The 24,562-nt window shown below is 46.1% G+C and overlaps 1 protein-coding gene across 1 annotated transcript in view; it reads left to right on the top strand.

Moving 5' to 3' along the window:
- cacna1bb (calcium channel, voltage-dependent, N type, alpha 1B subunit, b) overlaps positions 1-24,562 on the top strand; it is a 123,283-nt gene that overhangs the window by 74,152 nt on the left and 24,569 nt on the right. Inside the window, exons 19-37 of the mRNA XM_056578968.1 lie at positions 1,293-1,355; positions 2,345-2,383; positions 3,793-4,007; positions 4,446-4,542; positions 4,928-5,136; positions 5,558-5,684; positions 5,801-5,930; positions 6,260-6,319; positions 6,528-6,634; positions 11,263-11,359; positions 13,802-13,962; positions 16,735-16,872; positions 18,320-18,521; positions 19,502-19,666; positions 20,067-20,177; positions 21,170-21,253; positions 21,892-21,894; positions 23,053-23,169; positions 24,117-24,182. Coding sequence (XP_056434943.1) covers positions 1,293-1,355; positions 2,345-2,383; positions 3,793-4,007; positions 4,446-4,542; positions 4,928-5,136; positions 5,558-5,684; positions 5,801-5,930; positions 6,260-6,319; positions 6,528-6,634; positions 11,263-11,359; positions 13,802-13,962; positions 16,735-16,872; positions 18,320-18,521; positions 19,502-19,666; positions 20,067-20,177; positions 21,170-21,253; positions 21,892-21,894; positions 23,053-23,169; positions 24,117-24,182 — 2,191 coding nt within the window. The remainder of the gene's footprint in view (positions 1-1,292; positions 1,356-2,344; positions 2,384-3,792; positions 4,008-4,445; positions 4,543-4,927; positions 5,137-5,557; positions 5,685-5,800; positions 5,931-6,259; positions 6,320-6,527; positions 6,635-11,262; positions 11,360-13,801; positions 13,963-16,734; positions 16,873-18,319; positions 18,522-19,501; positions 19,667-20,066; positions 20,178-21,169; positions 21,254-21,891; positions 21,895-23,052; positions 23,170-24,116; positions 24,183-24,562) is intronic.

Raw genomic sequence — 24,562 nt, 5'->3', positions numbered from 1 at the left:
GCATTTGATTAGGATTGCAGATATTTGATGTGTCTTCTAGCTCTGTCCTCTACGCCAACAATCAGGATTTGATGAATTTATGAGATAATTTACAGAAAAATTTCCTCATCTATTCTGTCATAATAATCTATTATTACATTATAGTTATAGATGCCGGCTGAGAATACTTGCTGATTGACCAGTGGGAGCTGGTGTAAGACAGTCTTTCAAAGAAGCTCCTTCAAGTCTCTTCTTCTTTTATCGGTTGCTTGAAGAAATTCTCACTGTGCTAATTAGTGCTAATTAAAGAATAATCATTCCGCGGTAGCATACCAAGCCCTTCTTGAGGATTTAGCACTATGCTTGATTGAGTAAATGGATAAGAATACTCTTTTTCAAAAAAGACACATTGATTAAAAAAAAAAGATTTGTGCCCACTTCACCACCTCCCAATTTTACCGGCACGCTGTGATGTGTAATTAATAAGCCCACCCACAAACTTGAAGCTATTATCTCAAATTCCTTCCCCGCCTAGTCTTTTTAAATGTGCTATCAGGAAACAAAGTCCTTCTTAACCAAAGCGTTTGTATTGCAATTGTAAACCAGCAGCTCTTTAAACCCCTTATAACCTCAGGTCTTGTAAAGCCCAAGTAAACCAGAGGTCTTTAAAACCACTGGTAAACCAGAGGCCTTGTAAACCACTTGAAAACCTAAGGTATTTTAAACCACAGGTAAACCAAATGCCTTGCGACTCAAAGGCCCTGGAAACCACTTGTAAATGTATGACCTGGCAAACTTCTTGTAAGCCGTGTAAAGCCAAGGTGTGAACCCTTAGGCAAGGCAAGGCAAGGCAAGGCAAGGCAACTTTATTTATATAGCACTTTTCATACACAAGGCAGACTCAAAGTGCTTCACATATAAACATTGTCATACAATAAAATAAAATAATAGATAAGTAAAAGAAAAACATATGCAAAGAAATGGGTAGAATTTCACCTCTTAGCATCCAGAGGTGTTGTAAACCACTTGGAAGCCACTGGTCTTGTAAACCACTTGTAAACCAGGGATCTTGTAAACCACTTGTAAACCTGAGGACTTGTAAACCACTTGTAAACCAAGGATCTGGGAAACCACTGTAGAATTTAGGTCCCTGTACCTCAATCCATCACTTAATGTTATAAATCCATCACTTAGTCAAAGAGGTCGGGTTACCAGACGGTCAGCCCAACCACTACGCTCCTTACCCATGTGTCTGTATTTTACTTTATTGATGTGTTGTGTTTGCTGTTGTTTTTTTTGATCCGCATGTACAGTTTTGTAAAGCAAAATCGAGACGTGATCTCTCGCAGGTCCTCCATCGTCAGCGTACAATCACCGTGAGTTACAACTCTTACTGTTATGATACGCCTCCTCACTCCTCCTCTCCTCCTCCTTCTCCTCCCCGATCTTCTTCCTGCCTGCCTGCAGACTCCCTTCCTCCCTCCCTCTTCTTCTCTCACTCTTAGTCTCTCTCTTTCTTTCTCTCTCTCTTTCCGTCTGTCTCTCTCTCGCTCGCTCTCCCTGCTTTCCATTTACTCTCGGCCCTTCTGGTGATACAACTGCACACCGTCATCTTATCAAAAGCAACCTATTTTGATGTACCACAGTACAAGTACGATTTCATTCAATACACACATTCTCTCTCTCTCTCTCCTCTCTCTCTCTCTCTCTCTCTCTCTCTCTCTCTCTCTCCCTTGCTCTCCCTTCTTTCCGTTTACCCTTGGCCCTCCCTTGCTTCCTGACTTGCCCCCGTCCTCGTGAGCACAGAATCTCTCCATCCTGTGCAGTGTAGAGCCGTGCCTGCCCGCCCCCCCCCCCCTGACCCCACTGACCCCCGGCTTGTCGTGACCACTCAGTGGTCTGCTTGTTGCCTGGAACTCTCTTCTAAATCCCCTCCTTATTAACCCCTTCGGCCTCCACAGATCTCCTTGTGCGCTGTGTTATCTCAATGCTATTAAGCCAGTGTGAGGTTGAGATTTAGTGGCAGAGTGGACTTTGACGGATGGGTCAGGGAAAATGGCTTTTGCAAATTGCAACACCGAAGAAGGGACAGGATGGATTCCATTCACAGATAGAATAGGATACAATTGCGTGTCTGTGTGTATGCGCGCGCGCGTGTGTGTGTGTGTGTGTGTGTATGTCTTTTTGTGTATCTATACTTTGTGTCTATGTATGTGTAGCCTACGTTCTAATGCCATACTTAATACATTTGGTCTCATCCGTATGTGAATGTGTTCAACGTTACCTGTCTGTTTCTTTGATTTGGTCTGTCTTGTCTGACTGTCTGTCCTGTGGTCCTCTCTGTGTTTCTGTCCGTTTGTTTTAGGACATATATTATCTACTCCCCCGCAAGAAGAATCTACAGGTGCCTGGAAGGGACAAACTAAACTAACCCCATTGTCTGCCATGTAAATAAAACATACTGAGCAGAGAGGCAGTATGCAGTCCATCGTACATCTTCAGCCAAAGAAACACGCAGTCATACACACTCTCTTCAGACCAAATCTCTCTTCTGTGTCAGACAGCAGCCCCGGGTGCACCATGGGTCTCTACACCATTTATGGTTCTGTGGGTGGGTTCTGAGTCGTAGTCTGCCTAAATGCAGTGACATCTGGTGATCTTTATAGAATGAAGATGCTGTATCGTAGCTATGTGTGGGTTCTCCTAAGCTAGTCTATCATAAGTGACTCAGGGATGCTCTCTCTTTAGCAGAAAAACTAAAGGAGATGTAGAGACCCCACAGCGTGGCTGCGGGGGGCAGTGCTACACAGAAGTATAATTTGGCCTTTAGGAATAGCTGGTGAGGGATGGAAAAATAAATATGTATGTTTGGATATTTTTCCGACATCTGCCTGTACAACACAGCGGGTCACATGTAAAGACTCACTCACTAAAACTGCATCTCCACCATCTTTAGAATATAATTGACTGTAGAATACAAGAGTGATGATTCCTTAAAAACTCATTTTAGTTCTGTTAGGCAATCATCCCCATCATCACATAACCCATTGCTTTTTTAATGAAAACATCATTAATATTGCGTGTTATTTCGAATTTCAAAGGTAAGTATTTATTTTTAATTGCATTATATTTGCTCCCGTGCTCTAAACTAACAGCTGATCTCATTGAGGCTGTAGATATAAAATGGATTCCAACCGCCACCTGCTTATTTCTTTAATATCCTTGCCTCCCTGAACACAAACTAAATATTCAGTTTTTGAGGCATTATACAGTGTACCATCAAAGAAAACAAACTTAATCCGCGAGGATTTAATGCATGGATGAATCCATTGTTCCATGTACCATCCCAGAATGGTATACTGGGAGGGTTTACCACGGTCAATATGTGCGGCTTCATCTTATCATACAGAGCTTTGCTGTGCTGTTTGTGGATCAAGGATGAGGCGCTAGACAAGGATATATCAGTACAAGGCACTAGTATTAGTTCTTTGGGCCGGCTTTTGAAAAAACGGTGAAACAATGTAACATGAATACTAATCCTCACTTTTTGTCTGCATCTTGAATGTTCCCTCTACTATGTTCCCCTGTCTTGTCATCACTTCCTCTTCTTGTCATACGTTATCTTTCTACTTCCTGTCCTGTCTGGTCATCACTTCCTCTTCCTGTCGTACGTTGTCTTTCTACTTCCTGTCCTGTCTTGTCCTCACTTCCTCTTCCTGTCGGGCATTGTCTCTCCACATCCTGTCTCGTCCTCCCTTCCTCTTCCTGTCGGGGGTGTCGTGTCTCTCCACTTCCTGTCCCCCCGGTGCGCAGTAAGGAGCAGCACCGCTCGGCGCGCTCCATGTCCGTGTGGGAGCAGCGGACCAATCAGCTGCGGCGGCACAACGTGCGCGCCAGCAACGAGGCGCTCTTCAACGAGCTGGACCCCGAGGAGCGGCTCCGCCTCACCGCCGCGCTGCACCTCAACCGCCCCGACGGCCACTCGCACCTGGACCGGCCGCTCGTCGTCGAGGGCAACAACGGCGGCGGTAATGGCGTTGGTGGAGGTGGCGGCGGCGGTGGCGGCGGCGGTGGCGGCGGCGGCGGCGGCGACCCCAACCAAAGCAGACAGCCGTCGCCAAGGACGCCCGACGGAAACGGCAAGAAGGAGACGACGACGGCGACGGAGGAGGAGGCACGCTCCAGGAAACACCAACACCGCCACCGCGAGCGGAACGGGGACGGCGGCGGGAGGGAGGGGCGGGGGGAGCGGAGGCACCACCGCCACCACCGCCAGGGGGGGTCGGCGGAGGAGGTGTTCACCCCCAGCGACCTGCCCGGACTGGGCGGAGGAGGAGGGGAGCGGGAGCCGCCCCACCACCACCACCACCACCACCACGCCCACCGCACAGCCCGGGAGGGCAACGGGGCTCTGGCCAACGGGGGGCGGGGGAGGGGGCCCAGGGAGGGAGGAGGAGGGGGCGAGAGTAACGGGGAGAGGAAGGGGCGCTGCTCTCGTATGCTCCGAGCTCAGTCCACGATGGACGTAGACGAGTGGAGGCAGAACAGAGCCAAGACACACCGGTGAGACCGCATGTCCTCAACAGGCCTCTTATTACAGGGATGTAGAGAACAAATGCATATTAACCCCTGTTGACCTTCTTGATCTAGGACTGTTTTCTTATTTTACCCTGCTCTCCATTATGTGTATTGAATATGCAACTTTTAAGACTGCAGTGTGGCTCCCAAACATTTCGTTGCACGTTTGACATGAATAATTATTTAATATATTAAATCATGTTATTAATGCGACAACTCTAAACATATGAATCGGGTTAACTCCTGAATCCCCTGATACATGTTTACACACCACACACTAGACATACATATAATACCACGGCCTTCACCCATCCGCTGTCAATCCTCCCGCCTCCTCACCAACTCAGTCTGTCCGTCCGTCCGTCCCCAGGGAGCGTCACGCGGACCCGGGCCTGGACAGCTCGGCCTCCAGCCCCAGCCAGCTGCTGGGCAGCGAGCTGAGTCTGGACGAGAAGCAGGAGGACGCCGACAACCTGAAGAACTCCAGCCGGGCCAGCCAGGCCGGCCTCAACAGCAACGCCGTGCACATCCCCGTCACCGTCACGGCCCCGGGGCCCGGAGAGACCACCATCATACCCAGTGAGGGGGGCGGCCTGCAGGGTCCGGTTACACCGTGCTGCTGGGCCTGGTGTATCGGCCTGTATTTTCAGTGGCTGCCTTATGCACTTATTTGCCCAGTTGAGCACTTGTTTAGAGAGGGGCTCTTTGAATACAGATTTGTACTTTTGTCGTATTGCACCAGTTGGTTTACAACTGCTGAGATATTGGATATTGAGATATTGTTTAGGTTTGTCGGGTCATTTAATAGGGCCGAGATGAGTTAACAACAGCTTGAGCCAGGGGTCAGTGACTAAACAAATGAACCGTGAATTGGCCTCATCAGGCATAGGAGCTATAAAGTCAATGGAGCTACACGTTATCCATCTATATATATCGCTCTCACTCTCTCACTCTCTCACTCTCTCTCACTCTTGCTCTCTTCCCCTCTCTCCCTCTCCAGTGAACAACATAGAGTGTGAAGGTTTCTCGTTCTCATCGGAAAAGAAGGATCTGGAGGAGCAGGAGGCCAACGGGCCCAAGGGCATCCTGCCCTACAGCTCCATGTTTATCTTTGGACAGACCAACCCGTAGGACCCTCCTCCAAGCACCCAGCGCTTTTGCAGCTACAACCACATGGACATTTCGCGTTCAAAATTGTGTTGATGCATGCATGTTGGTGTCTTGTGATTGTGTGGTTTTGCAGGATCCGACGTCTCTGCCACTATGTGGTGAACCTGCGGTACTTTGAGATGTGCATCTTGTTGGTCATCACGATGAGTAGCATCGCCCTGGCTGCTGAGGACCCTGTGCAGGCTAACGCGCCGCGCAACAATGTGAGTAGCAGCTAGCGCACCGTGTACCGATGTGAGTTCAGGCTTACCCACAGCGTAGCTAGGTGAGTACTAGCTGATGGACCTTACCACAGCGCGAGTACTGAGCAGTACCGAACAATATGAGTACTGTGCAACGAGCAACATTGTTTGTACATGCTCACATTCTTGCAACAATGTGAGGGCTAGCTAACGTCAATGCACCAGACAACAATGTGAGTACTAGTAGATGTACTACGCACAAAGGTTAGAACTAGCTAATGCACCAGAAGTAACAATGTGAGACTAAGGGAACACACCACAAAAAGAAACCAATGATTTTTTTCTTGCAGGTTCTCAAATACCTGGATTATGTTTTTACTGGAGTCTTTACGTTTGAGATGGTGATTAAGGTGAGAGCACTTTGATAATAATCTGTTGCACCTTAGATCACTGTAATCTCACAGCACAGAATCACAGTTTACTGGTAAAGACTGCCTTTCACCGGAGATGGAAGTCCAAATTGTCGTGGTGGAGGTAGTACAAGTACAAGATGTGGTACAAGATGTGGTAAAAAAGGTTGTTGTCGTGTGGTGTCATGGTCTCCTCGTGTCCCTCCAGATGATCGACCTGGGACTTCTCCTCCACCCGGGAGCCTACTTCAGAGACCTCTGGAACATCCTGGACTTCATCGTGGTCAGCGGAGCGCTGGTCGCATTCGCCTGCTCGTAAGTCTATACTCCACCTCGAACGTTCCTTTAACTGTAATGATAGTTCAGCGGAAAACACTTAAACTGTAACAATACGCCAACTGTAATGTTTGTTCAGCGGAAACAACGCTTAAACTGCAACAATACTCCAACTGTAATGATAGTTCAGCGTAAACAACGCTGTAACAATACTCCAACTGTAATGATAGTTCAGTGTAAACAACGCTTAAACTGTAACAATACTCCATAGGTAATAATGGTTCAGCTGAAACAACAAGTACATTGTAACAATACTCCAACTGTAATGATAGTTCAGCTGAAACAACACTTAAACTGTAACAATAATCCAACTGTAATAATAACTCAGCGTAAACAATACTTAAACTGTAACAATACTCCCAATTGCTATAATAGTTCAGCTGAAGCAATATCTCAGCCGTAACATGTCTTGTCCAACAACAAAAATACCTCTATCATATCTCAAGATAAGTTATGTATTATCGCTGGATATGCAAAACAAAAGGAATAAGTGAGGGAGAGAGTCTTTGCGTTTGCAACTTGAAAAGCTAATATCGTCTGACATTTTTCTTCACTGTGCGGCTGAATGAAAATTCAGTTCAGATGACGTTTCTCACCTCTGTTTTATTGCTTCTTAACACTGCCATCTTCTCTTTCTCGGCTTATATCCTGGTTACATGGATGCAATGAATGATTAGTATCGTTAGTGTTCTTTGCCCTGCCTCTCTCTCTCAGTGTCTGTCTCTCCCTCTCTCTGTATTCGTTACCCTTGTGCTGTGACTGTTTCAACTGTTTAAAAGTGCAGCACAGCCTTCTCTGGGCTAACTGTAGACTGCTGCTGCTCTGTCGCTTGATCTGTTGCTGAATCTCTCTTGTCTCCCCTCCTCTGTCTCTGTCTGTGTCTCTCTCTCTCTCCCTTTCTCTCTATGTATATGTGTGTGTGTGTGTGTGTGTCGCTCCCTCTCTCTCTCCCTCTGTCTCTCTGTGTCTCTGTCGTTCTCTTGGACCTGCTGTCAGGAGCCTAATGGGGTAATTCCTTCTGTCGTTGGCTGTCTCTCTCTCTTTATCCTTCTCTCTCTCTTCCTCTGTCAGCTTGCGGTTTGTTCATCCATCATATCCCTCAAAGGGAGGGGTTGTGTCTGCAGTCACTCTCCATCACATTCATTCATTCATTACAATTTGAAGTATATTTGATGTCTGCATTTGTTATGGTCATAAAAAACAGATGCCTGTTTGATATTTCATCTGTTTGTTTACTCCCCTATTGCATGAGTGACATTGTTTGGATCAAACATAACAGCCATATTTTAAGGACACCCCAAGTCGAGATTAAAACATGAACTTCATCCCTCATGAGGAGAATGTGCGTCTTTCCATTTGTCTGTCTATCCAGCCATGTTTGAAATTCATACTAGTCAAGCATGTTCCAATTATGATGGCATGATGTTGATAATAACGTCATGATGAGGATAATATCATCATGAGGATGATAATGATGTCATGATTACAATAATGAGGTCATGACCTCAAGATATCACGATGTTGATATTGATGGCATGATGCTGATAATGATGTCACCATGTTAATAATGATGGCGTGATGTTCATAATGACATCACAGTTACGACAATAATGTCATGATGGCGACACTGAGATCACGACATGCATAATTATGTCATAATGATATCACCATGTTGATAATGATGGCATGATGCAAATAATGAGGTCTCCATGTTGTAAATGAAGGCATGATGTTGATAATGACAAGGGATCGATATTGATGTCATTATGTCCATAATAAGTTCATCCATATTGATTTAATGATAATTTTGATAATGGTGCAATTAAGAACTGATACTTACATTATGCTGGAATAGACTTCAAATTTCAGTATCTCGTAAAATTATTATATTGTACTTTCACCAGTGATATTTTTCGTTTCAATGTTATTTTCTATATGTTACATTGTTTAATATGCTTAATATAATTTATATAATATCTTAATTCAAACATTAATTCTAAGTTGCTTTTCTTTCACTTTCTGTACTGCATTTCTACGTGTTTATATATGTTTTTATGTTTGTTTGTTTGTTACTGTGTGAATGTGTGTGTATGGATGGTGTGTTGTATGTGTCTGTGTGTATATATCTGTGTGTGTGTGTGTGTGTGTGTGTGTGTGTGTGTGTGTGTGTGTGTGTGTGTGTGTGTGTGTGTGTGTGTGTGTGTGGTGTGTGTGTGTGTGTTCATCATTGTTTTCCTTCAGATCGCAACAGAGTATGTCCAGGTGGGAACTGTCCCTCTCTACTCTCTCTTCTCCCCAGAATACAGAAGTGACCGGTGTTTCCCCTATAAATTACCCTTTGACCACATCCTTTAGAACCTGGTTTGCCCACCCCTCTTTTCCCATGCTACCCTCTTACTAACTGAACCCAAGTGGCCCAGAGAATGTTTTAATGCCCCAACCCCATAGCTTTCAGAACACAGTCCAGTCCAGGACAACACAATATGGACTCAAACATTACATACACTTACATTCTTGTTTTGATAACAAGCCAACTAAAACTACCGGTGGTATAAAATTGTATTTTTATTACAATCCATATCTTTCTCTTACCTGATTGGTATTCATATATTTTCTATTTCTCGCTTTATTTCAATCTAAATGAGATTCTACAGACTTGTCTTTGAGGATGAGGAAGGGGAACCTTGCTCAAGGATGCTTACAGGTAGAGATAGTGATATTGGAGATGGAATCCAGAACCTCCAGGCTGGGCACGTCCTTTAGCCACTGCCGTAGGCCTCCTCCCACTCTCAGTCGCAGAACTGTGTTTAGAATGGTATAAAACTTTCTTTTTCACCAATGCAATGTATTATTCATCTCGACCAGGGCGCTCTCGGAGATTACTTTCTGTAATCTCAACGTCTATCCTGGTTAAAATAGCGCTAATATTCCCAGTGAGAGGGTACACAGAGGAGGCTCGCCAGAAGCAGATCTCTGATGTATCACAGAGCCCCATGTGTTCTGTGTAGCCTTGGGATCAACCATCAGGCTGTCTCCTCTGTCACCCTCACGTCTGATTGGCTGTCACAGCGGCCCCCATCAGTAACATGGAAGCGCTATTGGCTGTAGAAGGGGGTCGCTGCAGTAGTCGTCTCCGGTCTCGGCGACCGGGGAGAGTGACCTGACTGCATCTGCCCCACAAATCAGTTTGGACACGTGTTGGCTTAATGCGAATGCACAGATACACACCCATGTGTACACACTCAGATTCACACACATATACATATATAAATACATCTGGGCCCGGGGCTCTTCTGAAAGCTATTAGGGGCCCATTACGGCCCCAGTATATCGGGGGCCTGGAGAGTCAACTGCATGTTAAAGGGCACTCAGGTCATCAGAGCATGCAGGGCTGCATGCACATTTATGAAAAGGAAGCTCAGGCTTTTTCCATCCAACGGGAGAAGACTGCCTTGTCCGTACGGAACCATGCTTCAACTTCTTAAACACAACAAGAAGATATTGATCATTTATTTCATAATCCATTAACAGTGAATGTTACTTGACACAGTCCATTTATCAAAATCAAATCTCTGAACGTTTACAGTCAATTTATGTATGCCGTTAACACAATCAATGATTTGTTCATCAGCGGACCCTCATTAAATATCCCTTCCCCTCAAGAGTCCATATCTGCAGTATTTTTTTAGCCGGTGATTTAGAGGTTGTTGGTTGGAATCTGAATGAATACACGTAGTCAACTACTCTACATTCACTGGGTCTAGAGGAAGGAGCCAGCCCATTATATGCACTCATATAAGGAGTCAACTCGCTGTACAATTTGCTACCCCGGGTCCACTCTACTAAATGAACTCCCCAGAATGCAAAATACATAATGCATATTCACAAAATGAGACGGCTGAAAACAACACCTCTATATACTTTATTTTTCACACACGATTAAAGCGAGATACAGAGATTTGCAAACGTAAATGTAGCATTTAATTATTTCTCTTGACAGCTGTATGGCAAAGTCACCTGCATCCAAAGATGTCACACCATCCGCTAGTGAATAAATAGCCGCGATGTGATTGGTCCAATAATGAAGCTTCTGAGAGTCCGAACGCCCTTGGGCAATGTCACTTCTCACTGTGGTGATGGAACCGACATATACTCACACACTTATATATTCACACTTACTATGTTATATATTATACCCCACCCCCTTCTTCACACTCACCAGATAGGCAATCGCAAATGCATGAACAGACACACACGCGTGACCACATACAGACACGCACACACATACAAGCAAGCACGTGCGTGCACACACACACGCATACACACAGACACACACACACACACAACACACACAACACACACACACACACACACACACACACACACACACACACACACACACACACATGCATGAACACACACGCACACACACACTCTCCACACTCCTGAGCTATTACAACACTTACTTTAGTGAATAGAGTGATTGACAGCAGTGGTTCCGACGAAGCACCTGCTTCCTGCTTCCTGTTTCAGGCCATGTCCCTTTATATATCCCTGTAACGATCAGCCCACTGGTTCCCTCCCTGACCCTCCCTGTTCTCCCACAGGGGGACCAAGGGTAAGGACATCAACACCATCAAGTCCCTGAGGGTCCTCCGAGTGCTGCGTCCCCTCAAAACCATCAAGAGGCTGCCTAAGCTCAAGGTAGGGGCGGCCCAGAACTCTCTCTGGGACTCTGTCTCTCTCTGTATCTTGGTGCTCTCTCTCTCCGGATCTGACTTTCGCTCTCTGCCTGTCCCTCTCTCTCGGTCTCGCTCTCGCTCTCTCTCTCGCTCTCTCTCTTTCAATTTGACTAACACAGTTTACATTTTTATATTTTCCTTCCCCATAAAAGACGGTTAAGATGTATGTGGCCCCCGGTGCCAAGCCTTACCCTACAGCCAGCTTGACTTTTATGTGTTCAACATAAAAACTATGTTTCATGCCAAAGCATTTCATAACTTAGACCGAGCTGCTCCATGTTTTATGACGTACTGTATGTCAATTAAATGGTCAACGTCAGTGCCGTCAGTGCCAACGTCACTGTGAGGGTGTGAAATTACGTTTTTTTATTAAAGATAGATTCATTCACAATATTAGATCAAACCTATAAGCAGGGGTGCGCATACATTTTTTTGTGAGTTATACAGGTGAGTACAGGAGATGGTCTGTGGTATTCACTCTGCATGTAGCTATGTTGTAATAACATTCTGATGTTATAAACTTACCCAGTGCGCTCATCATTCGTTTCGAGCCACGGCACATCTTGGAGCCACTTTTCGTAAAAAAAATATTTTCTTCTGCTCCGGCTCCGTTTGCCTTTTCTTTGCAGTTGGCGAAACGTCAAAGTAGACGAGATTCACTGGTAGTTTTGTTTTGATGACCGTTACGCATCCCTGATTATAGGATTTTGATTCCTTCTATCATGCATGAGGAACGATGCGACTACAATTAAACAGCTCTGCAATCCAAACGTGTCTTTTGTCCGTCCAACTGTTTTGAATCCTGCTTAACGATGGAGATCCACTCACCTGATAAAGCATAAATCACGAATAAGTAGATGTGGCGTTTGATCCACTAATCTCATATGATGACATAAAAGAGCATCCATCCATCATAATAGAAAGCCCTCACGGACCCTGCTGCCTCTCTCCTGATAAATAATCAATATAAATGCAAATGGACGCTCCATCACCAAGCCCTGAGCACACCTGCACAGTGGTCCACCAATGACAAGCCCTTCAAACAAATCCCTCCACTCAACCAGCTGATGTATGAGAAGAGGAGGATCAGACAAAAGTAATGGATCTGACGGAACAGGGTCATTGGGATGGACCAAGGATGGCAGTTGGAAGTCAAACACTCTCAGATCCTTGATTAGACCCAGGCAATTTATGTTGTATATGTTGGTTAATCAGACCAAAGTAATGGATCTGACAGAATCGATGGAATGACTTAGGGTTATGCCGATTGAGATGAACCTAGGATGACAGTTGGAAATCAAAGTCTCCCCGATGCTTGACTAAACCAAGGCGATTGACGTTTGACAATCAGGATGATGAGACTAAAGTAATGAATGGGGCACAATAGACTGAATAACTTGGGGTTATGGTAATGGAGATAGACCAGGCGTAGACCAAGCACTCAAGTATCCAGCTCATCTCGCATGGTGAATCCCTGGATGCCTACAAATAGTCAGACCGTTAATGTATTTGAAGGTATATCGGGGTATAATAATGATCAGGGTTTGACTCCAAACCCTAAAATTGTGGGTTTGAACCCCCATGTCCACAGTCTAGCCTGTGGGCAAGAAGTAGATCAAGAAGAGCCTCAAGAGCCTCAAATCTTGCTTAGTTATTAAAAGTTGCTTAGTACAAACTGAAATGCACCTGTTGAAATAGTGCAGGTAGAGCCTGAGACATGGCAGTATGGCCTGTGGAGGAAGTGTTGGGCTCCTCGTCATCAGGACAGAGTGTCGGTCTCCTCTACAAGAAGGCCAGAGGGCTTGATGGAGCGGTTTCCTCCTGCAGTGTAACCACTGGCTACTAGCATACGTGTCACAGTCGATCTACAATGCACTTCATCTAGGGGCGATCACAGCACACGCTGTCCGTGCAGAACGCTGTTCAATCACAATGAGGCAATCACCAGAGGGGGAGAGAAAGAGAGAGGGAGTGGGAGGGGGGGAGAGAGAGTGAGAGAGAGGAGCACTTGATCCAAGTTTGTTAAAGGTTCTCGGAGGTGATGTAATGTATTTCTGTAACTTTCTTTGAAGTGCATTTCTTGTGTGTGTATGTGGGTCTGTGTGTCTACGTAATATCATGCTTTTCTATTATCTTGTGTTTCTGTAATCGTGTGTGTGTGTTTGTCTGTGTGTGTGTGTTTGTGTGTCCAAATATTATCATATGTTTCTGTATCATGTATGTATACGTATGTGTGTCTGCATGTCAAGGTATGTCAATGTATGTCACATAACGTGTGTGTGTGTGTGTGTGTGTGTGTGTGTGTGTGTGTGTGTGTGTGTGTGTGTGTGTTGTGTGTGTGTGGTGTGTGTGTGTGTGTGTGTGGGTGTGTGTGTGTGTGTGTGTGTGTGTGTGTGTCCCCCAGGCGGTGTTTGACTGCGTGGTGAACTCTCTGAAGAACGTGCTGAACATCCTCATCGTCTACAGGCTCTTCATGTTCATCTTCGCCGTCATCGCCGTGCAGCTGTTCAAGGGCAAGTTCTTCTACTGCACCGACGAGTCCAAGGGCCTGCAGAAGGACTGCAGGTACCACGCACCATGCACCGCCCTCCCTGTCCAGCAGGGGTCTGTCTTCTAAACTAACTTATCTGGGGGGTCCGCACCCAGAGGACTCGCTCATGCAGACGTGGGAGCAGACGCTCAGAAAACCCTGAGCTCTGAAAGACCCTGAGCACAGCAGAATGGGTGATGCTTTAAGGATCAACCGTTGTGGCCGTGCTCGGAGTGTTGAATGTAATGGCAGGCTGCGCCCCCCCCTCCAACCGGAGCCAGACCCCATGTGGGTCCCGTCCCGCAGCTAGGAAACCCTGGTGGAGTAGAGAATGAGGCTTGCAGTGTATTCCACTGAGTAGTTGGCTAATGAAAATAATATCAGTTTTGTCCAAGTTTGCCCTCATGTATTTTTGGGCCTCTCTCAGACTCCAGACAATGTTAGTTTGATCATGTACTGTAAACTGTGATTGACACATAAAGGTTGGATAAGGAGCCATGTTTTATTGCAGGACTGGTTTCCATATTTCTGCTGATTGGCTATCAGGCCCACTGTGAAGCACACCAACAGGAAGTTCTTGAATTCCACGTCCACTTCTCTCTTAAATAACTACAATCTGCATCACCTACTCACGTAATGTGCTTCAAAAGGCACTGTAAACCACGCTGGGTTTGAATACATTTATTAGTTCCTATTGTTTCTGTGACTTTTTTTTTTTTCTCAAATTCTGCAAAAGTCATACTGCAGTTCTTGAAATTTTCAGGTATGGTTACCAATACCCCCCACTACCCATAAACCCATGAAAAAAATTATGAACGAGCTTTATTTCTCCTTCCCAGATTGACCTGGACTCAAAATTCTTTCATCATATTTATCTCTAAAATTCGATGCACCTTTTTCACCCTGGTCTTCTGCTCTAAAAATGTTTACTTTTCCCCCAATTTCATAGAAAAGCCAAAAGTCCACAGTCTCAAATAACTACCATACGGCTATCATTAGGTGGATACCACTCACAGTGCAAATTTTCCGATCTGTACTCTTTTAAGAAAAGCCCTTAATTCTCTTGTGAAAAGTGTGCTTGGAGTTTTCTTGATGTTGTGTGCTTATCAATATACATTTTCACGATGTGAATGAGGCTTCATGCAGTTCATGAATAGCAATGGCTCAATGGGATAATGCCTTGTACTGGTGATCCTTAGGTTGAGTGTTCGAATCCCCATTAGAGCATTATTAACTAGCTGAACATGACATTCTGTCATTGCTACTCCTTTAAGAAACACAACATTGAACAGCACCTGAAATTCATCAGGCAATCAACATTTTGGCTCATTCGTTTCCAAGAATCTTTCTGCCAAGACACAGTATGGCATTAAGGGGAACTTCTTCGTTAACCATTCTTCCTTTATAATTAACTTTGTCACATTAATATTTCTTCCGTTAGTGTTCTTGACTACAAATGTTTAATTTCCCCAGAATTTCAAAGATTTTTTCAGGTATTTGCTTTTAAGAAAGCCCTTAATTCATTTGAGAAATGTTTGCTTGGAGTTTTCGGGATGTTGTGTGCTTATCAATAGACATTTGTACCATGTGAATGAGGCTACAGTTTAGCTTTGTCAGTGGCTCTATGGGATAATGCCTTGGGCTGGTCGTGATCCCTAGGTTGAGAGTTTGAATCCCAATTAGACAATTATGAACAAGCTGAACACGACATTCGGTCATTGCTCTGCAGCCCAGTCACCTGAAAGCTGAGGCACAGTATGGCATTAAGGGGATCATCATCATCTTTCCTTCATAATGATATGTCATATTTATATATATTCCATTAGTGTGTTCTTGACTTTTCATTTTGCTCGGACCCCGTTAATCACCGCTTGCGGTTATAGAATAAAGGTGTATTCTCTACTTGTTGATTGAGCTTTTTACAGCTTCATGTTAAAAAATATTTTTCTCTTTGCCTACCATTACTTATTGAACACTCTCCCCGAATGCATGCAGCTGAAATTTTTTACATAATTCTAGTATAATTACAAAATCAAAACCTGCGCTTATACTACCGTTTCATTTTGAAGCTATTTTTGGTGATTTTTTTGTTGGATTCAACAATATGTCAATTATCTCCCTCAAAGCTAATTGCTCTGTTTTTCTGACTCACCTCCTCATTTTAGTTATTTTAATAATATGTATTTTACTTCCTCTTTTGCTACTACCCTCAACCCCACCCACCTCCTCCTCTACCACCCCTTCAACCCCACCCACCTCCTCCTCTACCACCCCTTCAACCCCACCCACCCCCTCCTCTACCACCCCTTCAACCCCACCCACCTCCTCCTCTACCACCCCTTCAACCCAACCCACCCCCTCCTCTACCACCCCTTCAACCCCACCCACCTCCTCCTCTACCACCCCTTCAACCCCACCCACCTCCTCCTCTACCACCCCTTCAACCCCACCCACCTCCTCCTCTACCACCCCTTCAACCCAACCCACCCCCTCCTCTACCACCACCTACATCTCATCCTCCACCCCCCTCAACTCCACCCATCTCCTCCACTACCACCACCTCCACATCCTCACTCTCCTTCTTCACCACCACCCTCATCCCCACCCACCCACCTCCTCCAACACCCACCTCCACCACCACCTCTCCATCCTTCCTCAATCACCACAACACCACCATCACCTCCGCCAATATCACATTTTTTTCATTCACCACCATGATATCATCCCCACCCTCCACCATATCCACCACCACCATCCACCTCCCTCCCTCCCTCCCTCCCTCCCTCCCTCCCCCCCCCCACTACCAGGGGTCAGTTCCTGGACTACGAACGGGATGAGGTGACGGCCAAGACCCGGGAGTGGAAGAAGTATGACTTCCACTACGACAACGTGCTGTGGGCCTTCCTCACCCTCTTCACCGTGTCCACCGGTGAGGGCTGGCCCATGTAAGTCCCCGCCTGCACCACACTGCGTCTGAGCCACCATGCCATTGGGAAGATTTGCGTAGGGTGATACACGGATCTATTATGACATCGCTCTGATTCCAAACCAAACCATTCTGATGGTGGGGAGGTTGCTTCGTGGAGATGGTTTGTGGCCCAGTTAGGAGTAATCACAGCGCTGTCATTCTGAATCAACTCTTGAAACTTGAAGTAGGGTTAGGTTAATAGAGATGGTTTTAGCCAAAGCAGGACTCTGATTGGTTTAGTCCTTGAAGGTTTCCCAATCCTGGTAGATATCATTTTTGTTTTCCCTCTGGTTATATTGTATTTAAATACAGTTTCCTCTCAGCTACTCGCGCGAATGACTTCGGGTCCATTGAGTATCCCGAAGCTACGACATATGTGTAGCCTCAGCATATACAGCATGTTATGTTACACAACATGCTAGCGCTACATTAGCCATAGTCAATGATTAGCAGCGCCAGCAGCTTATCCATTTATGACCCCTTCTTGGAAATACATACAGAAAGATACAATTTGAAGCCTGTACGTATCATCCATCATGTTCCTTGAAGAGTAGCTATATAAATATATTAAAAACAAATATTTATCAATGTTTTTTTGGTACATTTAGAAATATGATGATTCCTTCAAACCAAAAGTAAGAAGATAATCAGAGGAAACCAGAGAGTAACAATGTGTGTGAAGCAGATGTTGGCCTGATAAATTAACATATGTTAATATTATGCAAATAAACTAGATTTAAAATTTATTAATTAGTTAATTAGCCGCTTAATTAGTCGCTGAACATCCAATTCGTCATGTGAAAGTTTGCGACTGCTCTCCTGGGCAGGGATCTCCGGAGCAGCAGGTGTGTCGCGTCTCGCCTGATTTCACACTCGGCGATAAGAAAAGCGCATCAGCATCAAAAGTGCTTTTTCAATAAGTCACCGTGGAAACTGCCTTTTTGAAAGCTCCATCGCTTGGCTGCTGTCGCCCACGAGTGACCTTGAGTCCTCCCATATCAGTCGCATCGGTCTCTAAATACTAGTTGGTGTATTAGGTACTTCAGCAGAGGTTTTACTCAAAGTGACCTACAGTGAATACAGGTGTACCGAGTGGATTGTACACAAAGATTTTTGTAAAAAAAAACACATGAAGCATACTTAGGTTAGCATACTAAGGCCCAATCCCATTTCAACCCCTTACCCCTTCCCCTTACCCCTTACCCCTTACCCTTACCCTTACCCCTTACCCTTACCCCTTAAAAACAAGGGGGAGGGGTAAGTGGAAGGGGTAAGGGGTAGAAATGGGATCGGGCCTTAAGGTTCTCCTTTAAGTATGAATTATGCTGGTAAAAAGGTCTAAGGTACGCTTAAGATGACAGTTTTTAAGCATACTTAAAAAATGACTTGAAAGGTCCCCATCCCCGTCCTGGTCCCCTCCCCAGGGTCCTAAAGCACTCGGTGGACGCCACCTACGAGGACAAGGGGCCCAGTCCGGGCTTCCGCATGGAGACCTCCATCTTCTACGTGGTCTACTTCGTGGTGTTCCCCTTCTTCTTCGTGAACATCTTCGTGGCCCTCATCATCATCACCTTCCAGGAGCAGGGGGACAAGGCCATGGCGGAGTGCAGCCTGGAGAAGAACGAGGTGGGTGGAGGTTGGTGGAGGTGAGGCTGGAGGTGGTGGTGGTGGTGTCAGTGGGTGGGGTTGGTGTGTGAGGGTGCTGGGGGAAATGGGTGGGGTTTGTGGGGGATAATCATGGGGGTAGATGTGGATGGAGTCGAGGTGAAGGTTGTATATTTACCTTCTATTTTTATTTGGTATTTCTCTTTTCAATTTTGTCTTTTTCTGTCTTTCAATGATTGTCCTTTAAATGTCATTAAAATGTTATTCCTGCCTTCGTGAAGCACCCTGAATGGCCTTTGCTTTTGAAGGGTGCTATATAAATAAATGGCCGTGCCTTATTTCTGGCCAGCAATCAACGTTTGCTTGCAATTTGCTCTTTTGGATGCAGAGCACTCTAAAAACATGCTACCTGGGGCCGTACGTGTTGCCTTTACCGATGTGGACTTGTTTCAGATGTATTCTCAAGGTTAATAATAAACATGGTAGCAGATCACTTGATTACTGCAGTACTTTGAGAGCTAGTGATGTTGAGGGTAAGTTATATCCTGTGTTCTTGTTCCTTCTTGATTCTTTCTTACTTTCCTTCCATCGTTTCATCCATCCCCCCTCCCTCCCACCCTTCTTCCTCCCCCCCCTCCCTCCCACCCTTCTTCCTCCCCTCTCTCCCTCCCTCCCCTTCTTCCTCCCTCCCTCCCTCCCTCCTCCCTCCCTCCCTCCCTCCCTCCCTCCCTCCCTCCCTCCCTCCCACCCTTCTTCCTCCCCCCCCTCCCTCCCACCCTTCTTCCTCCCCTCTCTCCCTCCCTCCCCTTCTTCCTCCCCTCCCTCCCTTCCTCCCTCCCTCCCTCCCTCCCTCCCTCCCTCCCCTTCTCCCTCCCTCCCTCCCTCTCCTTCTTCCTCCCCTCCCTCCCTCCCTCCCTCCCTCCCTCCCTCCCTCCCTCCCCCCCCTCCTCCCTCCCTCCCTCCCTCCCTCCCTCCCTCCTATCTCCTGTGTATACCACCAGAGGGCGTGTATAGACTTTGCCATCAACGCCAGGCCCCTGACCAGGCACATGCCAGAGAACAAGGAGTCGTTCCAGTACCGGATGTGGAAGTTTGTGGTGTCCCCTCCGTTTGAGTACGCCATCATGACCATGATCGCACTCAACACCATCGTCCTCATGATGAAGGTTTATACCTCCATTTTACTTTACACTTACCTAGAATGAGACCTTTTTGTATCACCACCCGGGTGCAATGATAGATCAATCTAAATTTGTATTTTTGGTAGATGGCGTGAAAATAGAAGATTTTCAAGGCTGATTATTTTCAAGGCCTATGTTGCAGTTTTATGTAAAAACCAGCAAAGATCATCGCTTTATTCCTCAACACTGTATCCTATCTGTGTCACCCCAAAAATGGGGATATGTGTCGATCCATAATTACGGTGTCAACTACTGCTACAACTTAAAACTACAAAAATGATAGGTATCCACAAATACTCTGTGAACACCTAATGAAACAAACAAAGGCCAACGCTGTAATCTGAGTGTGGCAGATGACTGAGCGTGGTTCCCTTCCCCCTGTCAGTTCTACGGCGCCCCAGCCCCCTACGAGGCCATGCTGAAGTACCTCAACATCATCTTCACAGCCCTCTTCACCCTGGAGTGTATCCTGAAGATCATCGCCTTCGGACCCCTGGTGAGCCACGCCTAACCCAGACCGTCTGCTAGGGACAGGAGCAGGGGAGTGGAGCGGTTAGGGTGAAGGAGTTCACACACCGAGGATAGTGTGGTTCAAACCCCCTCATTTCTAAAGTGGAAAATGTCTTATTGAAGACAGTATGTCTCTTTGGATAAAAGCGTCTTCAAAATGACTAATGACGTTTTCTGGGATTATGAATTCAGGAAGGGCTCTCCCGAATCCGTTTATTTTTTTAAAACTGTGGAGGTCTGATCTCTGTCTAGAGAGGGTCCCTCAATGGCCCGTTTCCAAGGGTTACAGTTGTCACGGTGAGGGGGGGGGGGTGGTGGGGGTTTATGATACAGACCAGAGAACCAACGGAGGGTGTGAGGAGCAGATGGGGGGATAAGGGAGAGAAAGGGAGAGACAAGGGGGCTGAGCAGGGAGAGGAGGCCTGAAGGAACACCCATCCCCCGCCCTCAGTGCTCCGTCCCTCCGCCAGCAGGCAGGTTACAAGGACCATTTATTTAATGAGCTGCTCTCACACACCGCCTACCTCCACCTGCTAGGGCCCGCAGATTGGGCTCAGAGCCGCCCGTAGGCAGACACACTCTCACCCCCGCACACATACCAACACACCTGCACACGCACACACACACACACACACACACACACACACACACACACACTGCTTTGACAGAGAAAAACAAAATAGACAGAAAGACCTTAAGCCTGAATCTAACCAAAGCAAATGACTATATAATAATCAGCCTGTCCTTCCATCTGTCTGTGTGTCTGTACCTCTCCCTAATGGTTTTTCGGTCTACCTCTGTCTGTTTCCCCGTCTGACTCTATCTTATCTGATTATCTGTCCATCTGTCTGTCTGTACAACCATTTGTTTTTTTTTGTCTGCCTGTCTGTCTTCTTTACCTCTCTCTGCCTGTCTGTCCTCCTCTCCTGCTGTCGTTATGTGTGTCTCTCTCCTCTGTCTGTCTGTCTGTGGTAACAGAACTACCTGAAGGCGGCGTGGAACGTGTTTGACTTTGTGACGGTACTGGGCAGCATCACGGACATCTTGGTGACGGAGTGTAATGTAAGAGAGCCCACTCCACCTCCTGCCATGCCCAGAAGCTTGAGCTCATCTTCCTATTGGCTGAGCTCAGACCAAGATAGGGTCCAGCGATAGGGTTCATACTCACGACAGCTGAAATGCAGAAAAAAGCTCCATACAAATCATGGAAAATGTCATTTCTAGAGTTGAATCACCTTGCGGCAATATTGTGCTAGTGTTGCGTATGTTAGGGTGGAAAAACCTTTTTCTTTGAGTTGTCATGGTTTCCAAAGACTCGACTAGACTAGAATGTTTCCCCACCTAGCTAAGCCAATATGGCCGTTAGGTGATATTAGGTAGATTTAAACAGTTATTACGTTTAAACACAATAATAATCATAGCAGCTATGTTGTTTGGATTGGGTGGCGTAATCTGTTCTACATTCTAACAGACGGACACATACGTTCTCAATATCCTCGGCATATATAACGGCACCAATTTGGCATTTCACGAGGAGTTTGAGGTTCCATTTGCGGCCGAGTCTGTCTGTGTTTGTGTGATTGTTTCTGTGATGGCCAGCATCTGGTATTTCCTCTCTCTCTCTCTTCCACCTTTCCCTCGACGGTGGTGCCGCTGTGGTTCTGTCGCTCTGGTCGTCTCCTCACCGTCCTCCCCTGCAGACGGTAAGTGGCTTCTCTCGCCGCCTGCTGATTCCTCTGTTTTGGTTTTCTATTCTCCTTCTCCGCTCATCTTTGTTGTGAGGGCTTTAAATGTCCCCCTAAACCAGCTGCTGTCCACCGAGCACCTGCTGCTCCAATAGAGGACTGGTTGAGACGTACCCTTACTCAGTCAGGATCTGGGGACTGACTGACATACTGGCTGAATAAAACCTGCATGTTCGCCCCCTCATTAAAGGGCCCCTATTTTACCACCGGGTGTGACGTTCATGAGCCATTACAAGCAATTTCAGAACAAAGGGTCACCCAGAGGTCGACCCTTTGTGACTTAGCTAGCTGGGACACTCCGACTTGGGTTGCACAAAGGGGTAGGTTAAGTGAAGGCTTGTAATGGCTAATTAGCCATCACACGTGGTGGTTAACATGTAACCTTAACGTATGAAAATTGCCAGCTGCTGGCTTTGAGATTCAATATTCTACATTTTATTTTTATACTCGAGTGAATAAGACGCTATATTCCATCACTTGCTCCTAATTTGTTTAGTGAGAGTCGCTTAATTAGTCCCTTTGCGATCGCTCAATATTTCATAGTTCATATTGAAATGTAATATTGGATTCACTTTTACTAATAATTACTGAACATTCAGCTTGCCATAAATGATGTGCTCTCTCTCTCTCGCTCTGTCTCTGTCTCTTTCTCTCTATCTCTTGCACTTTTTATCTCTCTCATTAGTTGGGGAGATAAACACGTTCAAATCAAAACATAATCTTTGATTAATTTCATAAATAATTAGCACGTCCAACTTCCAGTCGGCCAGAAGACATGTAGGAGGCACGATTCAGCCTTTGAGGGTGAAATGATTAAACTGCAATGTACGAGAAAAGGATTCAGCAGTAGGCAGAAACCTACAGTGGAGGAGGAAGCTAAGCTAGGCTAAGCTACGCTGCGCAGTCGTGCCTAAGCCTTTTTTGCATGTCTTTTATACAAATAGGGTAGGTTTAGATCAACTGCAGGTTGTACACCAATAACCATGAGAATGCAACCCTTAACCCCTAGCTGCTTCTTAACACTCTGTATCTGCATTCACTGAGAGTGGAAGTGGGGTTGGGTTAGAGGGGGCCATGTGGTAGAGGGTGACGGTCCTCTGTGTGCGCCCCCTGCAGGACAAGCTGATCAACCTCAGCTTTCTGAGACTGTTCCGGGCGGCGCGGCTCATCAAGCTCCTCAGGCAGGGCTACACCATCCGGATCCTGCTGTGGACCTTCGTACAGTCCTTCAAGGTACGCACGCACACACACACACACACACACACACACACACACACACACACACACACACACACACACACACACACACACACACACACACACACACACACACACACACACACATTACGGCAGACACACACACCATCAGAATCCTGCTGTGGACCTTCGTACAGTCCTTCAAGGTACACACACAAAAACACACAGACATACACACACACACACACACACACACACACAGACGTGCACACATGCATACACACACACGCATGCATGCAAAAAAGTGCTTGATTCTATATTGTAGCTCTTAAAAGCAGGGTTCTATTGCCGCTTCCTGAGATAAATGTAATGTAATGTAACATACACACACAAACACTCACATGTATGTACTTACACATACCCCCTGTATGTAAGAAAACAAGACCTGGATTTATTAGCATGTGGAACACAGTGATGCAATAAAAGGAAGGCTAAAATGGCAGGCAATACACTATATCAGTAGTGTGTATTGAACCACTGTGTGTGCGCGTGCCTTTGTGTTTTTGTGTGAGCGTGCATTTGTGTACATGCTTGCATGAATCCAGTCACTGGGTGAATCGAACCAGGGTCTTTGGCTCTGCGTGCATGAATCCAGTGTTTTGTATTGAGCCAGAGTGTGTGCGTGGGTGTTGACCCAGTCTGTATGCGTTTGTGTGTGTGTGGGGGGGGGTTTTATTTAGTACTTGTGTGTGTGGGTGAATGTTTGAGTGTGTATGTGTGTGTGCGCGTGTGTGTCTTCATGCATTTGTGTACATGCTTGCATGAATCCAGTCACTGTGTGTATTGAACCAGGGTCTCTGACTGTGCATAAATTCAGTTTTTCTTATTGACCCAGAGTGTGTGTGTTTTTTTTGTTTGCGTTGACCCAGGGTTGGTGTGTGTGTGTGTGTGTGTACTGACCCAGTGTGTGTGTCTCTCCCCAGGCACTGCCCTATGTCTGCCTCCTCATCGCCATGCTGTTCTTCATCTACGCCATCATCGGCATGCAGGTGAGTTACCACCCAACACACACTGACTGACAGGCAGACAGGCAGACAGACAGACAGACAGACAGACAGACAGACAGACAGACAGACAGACAGACAGACAGACAGACAGACAGACAGACAGACAGACAGACAGACAGACAGACAGACAGACTGGCTGGCTGGCTGGCTGGCTGGCTGGCTGGCTGGCTGGCTGACTGACTGACTGACTGACTGACTGACTGACTGACTTTATTTTTACTACTATTTCTTACCATTTTTATTCATCATAGAAGACTCTAGTACTTTGCATGGTTTTTCACATTGCGAACAACCTCAGCCGTTTAAATCTTCCTGAGCCCCCTGCAGCATTGTGGTTAACAAACAGCCCTGCGTTCAGACTT

Source organism: Gadus chalcogrammus, chromosome 19 (assembly GCF_026213295.1).
Source record: "Gadus chalcogrammus isolate NIFS_2021 chromosome 19, NIFS_Gcha_1.0, whole genome shotgun sequence".
NCBI lineage: Eukaryota > Metazoa > Chordata > Actinopteri > Gadiformes > Gadidae > Gadus > Gadus chalcogrammus.
This window is presented reverse-complemented; position numbering and strand designations above follow the sequence as displayed.